This window comes from Mus pahari, chromosome 14 (genome assembly GCF_900095145.1).
Source record: "Mus pahari chromosome 14, PAHARI_EIJ_v1.1, whole genome shotgun sequence".
Taxonomy (NCBI): Eukaryota; Metazoa; Chordata; class Mammalia; order Rodentia; family Muridae; genus Mus; species Mus pahari.
This window is the reverse complement of record NC_034603.1, coordinates 38,802,059-38,807,375: the sequence shown is the minus strand read 5'-3', so window position 1 is coordinate 38,807,375 and position 5,317 is coordinate 38,802,059. Positions and strand designations below refer to the sequence as shown.

Sequence of the window (5,317 nt, the reverse complement as noted above, 5' to 3'; positions counted from 1 at the left end):
CCTGCCTCTGCCTCCCGAGTGCTGGGATTAAAGGCGTGCGCCACCATGCCCGGCATTATTTTTATTTTTTTAATTTATCTATATTTGATGTATATGTGTGTTTTGCCTAACTGTATGTATGTGTACCACATGCATGCGGTGCTGGCAGAGGCCAGAAGTAGACATCAGATCCCCTGGAACTGGAACTACAAACATTTATGAGTCACATGTGGGTGTTAGGAGTGGAACCCAGGTCCTCAAGAGTAGCCAGTGCTCTTAACCAGCGACCCATTGTCCCTCTGTTTTGTCTGGTAGGGTAGTAATTACGGGGATGGGACCTCCAATCTTACCACCACCAGTAGATACCAGTCTTGCCCCTGAACCTCATAGTGTGACAATCTAGTGTCTTCTAAGGCATAATGGCATTCTCCTAGAATCCTAGCTCTGGAAGCTATGACAGGGGATCAGGAATTAAGGCAACCTAGATTACATCGGACTCTGTCTGAAAGGAAAAAAGAAACTAAACAAAACAAAAACCGGGAATCTCTTCAGGCACTGCAGTTTTCCTTTCAAGGAAGATGATCTCAGACCAAGAGTCACCACTGTTGGGATGGGATTGGGAAGGACAAGTAGGGACAGCCTCCTTCTGTGAGCGTTTTCCTGATAATGCTTTTATTCTTCCTTTAGCCCAGGGACTATTGGGAAGCTGTTGGGCCCACTGCCTATGCATCCTGCAGCTGAAGATAACTATGGTTACGATGCCTGTGCCATTCTCTGTTTGCCCTGTGTTCCCAATATCTTAGTAATTGCGACTGAGTCAGGAATGCTGTACCACTGTGTTGTACTAGAGGGAGAAGAAGAAGATGACCAAACGGTAAGTAACAGGCTAATGTTGCTATCTTTCATATCTTTAATAGCAGGTATAGTTCATGGGCCAGTTTGATTACTTAATATGAGAAATTCTAGCTTACATATGGCACGTTGGATAATTTGGTAATTATATGGTTTATATAAGAATCATTGAGAGTCCAAGTAGAAAGAAGAAATTTGCCTAATTTAGAGTCCATGAAACTGTATTTGTTTCTGACCTTCGTATTAAGGGTTTATACCCTGCACCAGTAAGTTGAATCCTCTAAACAGAAGATTGCTCTTGGGGCTGGAGAGAGGGCTCAGGGGATAAACACTGGCCACTCTCTTAAGGCCCAGGTTCAATTCCTATCACCTACAGCTCACAGGTGATCTTAACACACTCTTCTGGCTTCTGTGGGTACCAGGTATGTAAGTGGTACACAGACATACTTGCAGATAAAGCATGTGAGTAGGTTATATATACGTGAGTAGGTGTATATGGATACATGGTAAATAAAAGGTTAGACCATACTTGTTGTAAGCTTTTAAGGTTTGTTTGGTTTTTTGTTTTGTTTATTTATTTTGTTTTAGGTTTTTTTTTTTTTTTTTGGTTTTTCGAGACAGGGTTTCTCTGTATAGCCCTGGCTGTCCTGGAACTCACTTTTGTAGACCAGGCTAGCCTCGAACTCAGAAANCCGCCTGCCTCTGCCTCCCGAGTGCTGGGATTAAAGGTGTGCACCACCACGCCCGGCTTCTTTTGTTTTTAAATTTACTTAAAAAAAAAAAAATTACATGTTCAGAAAAAGGGCATCTCTGTTGAAACTGGAGTTAGATGTGGTTGTTAGTTGTCATGTGGGTGCTGGGAACTGACAGTGGTTGGTGCAAGAGCTGACAGTGCACTTTGCCTCTGAGCCATTTCTCTTACCCCTGTTGTTGGACTTTTGAGACAGTTTCATTATGTGTCTGGCTGGCCTTAAGCTCGCTCTATGGACCAAGGTGACTGAAATCTGTGACTGAGATTCTCCTGCTTTAATGTCCCACTCCATGCTGAGGTTACAGTGCTTGCCAGATTTCCTGTTCATTTATTAACACCACTGTTGATGGCGATTCTGGGCCTCTATAGCCTTTTTGTTTGTTTGTTTGTTTCTTGAGATAGGGTCTCTCTGTGTAGCCCTGTCCGTTTTGGAACTTGCTACATAGACCAAGCTGGCCTGGAACAGACATCAGTCTGCCTCTGCCTCCTGTGTATTAAAGGCGTGCACCATACCCAGCTTGATTTCTATAGTCTAGTCCTTGGTAACAAAGGTTTTGACCTTTGGGACCACTAGGCTAGCTTTTCCCCAGGCTTCTGATGTTTTTGTTGTTGCTGTTTAAGGTTAACGGGGGAGATAGATGTTTAAGGATGGGGCAGGACTATCTGATCCAACATTTGAAAGGACTATCTGGACTGTCTTTTTTGTTTCTGTATTTGTGTACATTTTCAAATTCATGAGTGGTCTAAATACCGGTCTTTGTTTCACCTCCGTGTTTTTAACAGTTAGAAAAGTCCTGGGACCCCAGGGCTGACCTCATCCCTTCTCTGTACGTGTTTGAGTGTGTTGAGTTAGAGCTGGCCCTGAAACTGGCGTCTGGGGAGGATGATCCCTTCGCTTCTGACTTTTCCTGTCCAATTAAACTGCACAGAGGTAAGGTGTTTACCCATTGTATTTATACTAATTTAGCATTATAGTTTAGTACTTACTGTATGGTTTATTTCTGCTCTCAATTTTTGAAAAGTTAATCGGATTCTTTTTGGACTTTTAGTTACTACACAGTACACTCTGCTAGGCAAACTCATTTTAACATACTCTGTGTGGCTCCACTCACATGATTAATTTTATTTCTCTCTCTCTCTCTCTCTCTCTCTCTCTCTCTCTCTCTCTCTCTCTCTCTCTCTGTGTGTGTGTGTGTGTGTGTGTGTGTGTGTGTGTGAGAGAGAGAGAGAGAGAGAGAGAGAGAGAGAGAGAGAGAGAGAGAGAGAAGGTTGAGTACCAGAGGACAGCTCTCTGATTCTTTCTATTTTACATGGACTCTGAGAATCAGGCCTTGGTAGTGGGCACTTTACCCACTGGTGCCACCCATGTGTTTGATGATGACTTTTTCCTGTCTTTAATCTCAACAGAAGGCCGAATCAGAAGGTTCAAGGCCATCTCGGATTATATATCAAAGCAACATTCCTAATATAATAAAACTGCAAAGAGAAGTCACTAAGCATGTCTAGTTAGTGTTTTCAGCAATATAAACACCCAAGTATGAGAACCTGATAGATGAGTACACAGTGAGGTGAAGTAATGTAAGGTATTTGGTTTCCTTATACAGATACACATGTGTCTTAGTTACTGCTGTATTGCTATGAAGAGACACCATGACCAAGGCAACTCTTACAAAAAAGAAAACAAAAACAAAAAACAAACATTTAATTGTACGCTTGCTTAAAGTTCTAGAGGGTTAGTCCATTATTGTCATGGCAGAAAACAGACAGGCATGGCACTTAATACATAAAGAGGATTTACTAGTGTGTCTTACTGTGGTCTAACAATGGTTGTATCTCAATGGAAAGACCAAAATCCAGGAGCTGGTCAGTCCATGAAGCTGGATGTCTCAGCTGGCCTTCAGTGTGTGTCTCAGACAGTTAGGCTCTGGTATCAGTGAAACAAGGGTTAGAGCAGGCAGGCAGAAGCAGCTTCTTTCTTCCTTCCCTTTATACAGGCTGCCACAAGAAGGCGTGACCCACATTTAAGGTGGATCTTCCCACTTCAAATAATTCCATCAGGAAAGTATACCAAGTTGCCTCAGTTTTTGGTCATTACAGGTGTGGTCAGGTTGACAGCCAAGAGTAGACATCACCGAATGTCTTTATTGGAAGTATCGAGTGCAAACATTTTTTTCTTGGTTCTTCTAATGAAAGTAACAATCTCTTGTGAAACTCATTTCTGACTTGTTCTTATCTGTGCTTAAGGCATAATACAGTTACTGAACTAAATCTTAAAGATGGCTTAAATGTTGGCCTTTTTTCAGAACTAACTTTTCTGTTATATCATAATATTAAATTTTTTTTTTCCTGGAGACATTAACATCCCAAATGGTTTTTTTTTTTAAAAAATTAAACAATGGTAGATGAGCTGGTTTGTATCTTAAGTCTCAAATTTGTACAAATAAAAATTTTCAGTATTTTGTTGTTCAGAGAGATGATTTGATAGGCAGTGTTTTGATATGTTTGGTTTGACTCAGCTGACACAAAGTCTTGTGTAGCCCAGGCTGGCCTAAGCTCACTGTTTAGCCCAGGCTGGTATGCAGCTCCCAGTCCTGCCTGCCTGCATGTGCCAGTCTTAGGATTACTGACACTTGCCTTCCCCATGGCCACAGGTAGCCTTGTTTACTTATTTGTTCTGTTTATGGACAGTCTTAGTGTGTAGCACAATTGGCTGCAAACTCAACATCCTCCTACCTCAGCCTCCTAAGTGCTGGGATTACAGGCATGTACTGCTAGACCCAACATCTTTGAAAATTTTTTATAGTAGATTACTGTTTTTAATAGTTATCAGAACTCCATCTAAGGTATGGTGATACACACCTTTAATCCCAGCACTCAGGAGTCAGAGGCAGAGGCAGGTGCGTCTCTGAGAGTTTGAGCCAGTCTGGTCTACAAAGTGAACTGCTATCTTTTGGTTTGTTTGATTGGGTCGTTGTTGTTTTTGAGACAGGGTTTCTCTGTATAGCTGTGACTGTCATGGAACTCACTTTATAGACCAAGCTGGCCTGGATTAAAGGCGTGTACAACTGATAACCCATATTAGTCCATTTTAATCTTTTTGAAATTTTTTAAATTAGATTTAGCCATTTTATGTATGTGTTTGGGTGTTTTGCCTGCATGTATGTCTGTGCACCACATACACGGAGACCTGAAGAGGGTGTCAGTCAGATCCCTTAGAACTGTAGTTCCATATGGTTTTGAAACACCATGTAGTTGCTGAGATTTGAACAAGGACCTGTGAAAGAGCAGCTGCTCAACCTCTGAGCCATTTCTCCAGCTCCTTTTCTTTGCAGAAGATGTAGCTAATGATAAGGACTTGCCTAACGTGGACAAGGCTTTGGGTTCAGTCCCTAGCACCACATAAACCAGAGGAGGAGCATAGGTCTGTAGTGCTTGGGGGTCAGGGTCAGGGTCAGGGTTAGGGTCAGAAGTTAAAGGCCTTTTTTCAGCTAAGTTTGTGCCCAGCATGGGCTACATGAGACCCTGACTCAAAAAGAAAAGAGGGAGGGTCGCAAAGTGGCTGAGAAGATTAAGGCACTTGTCACCAAGCCTGGCAGCCTGAGTTAGATCCCTGCACCCATATAGTGAAGCGAGAAATGGCTTTCTGAAAGGTGTTCTCCACAGGCATGCTTGCTTGTGCGTGCTCTCTCTCTCTCTCTCTCTCTCTCTCTCTCTCTCTCTCTCTCTCTCTCTCTC

General features: G+C 42.4%; 1 protein-coding gene across 2 annotated transcripts in view; it reads left to right on the top strand.

Moving 5' to 3' along the window:
- Positions 1 to 5,317, top strand: part of Nup88 (nucleoporin 88) — a 30,960-nt gene that overhangs the window by 15,013 nt on the left and 10,630 nt on the right. For both annotated transcript variants that reach the window (XM_021211652.1, XM_021211653.2), the window contains exons 6-7: positions 667 to 853; positions 2,366 to 2,513. In XM_021211652.1, coding sequence (XP_021067311.1) covers positions 667 to 853; positions 2,366 to 2,513 — 335 coding nt within the window. The remainder of the gene's footprint in view (positions 1 to 666; positions 854 to 2,365; positions 2,514 to 5,317) is intronic.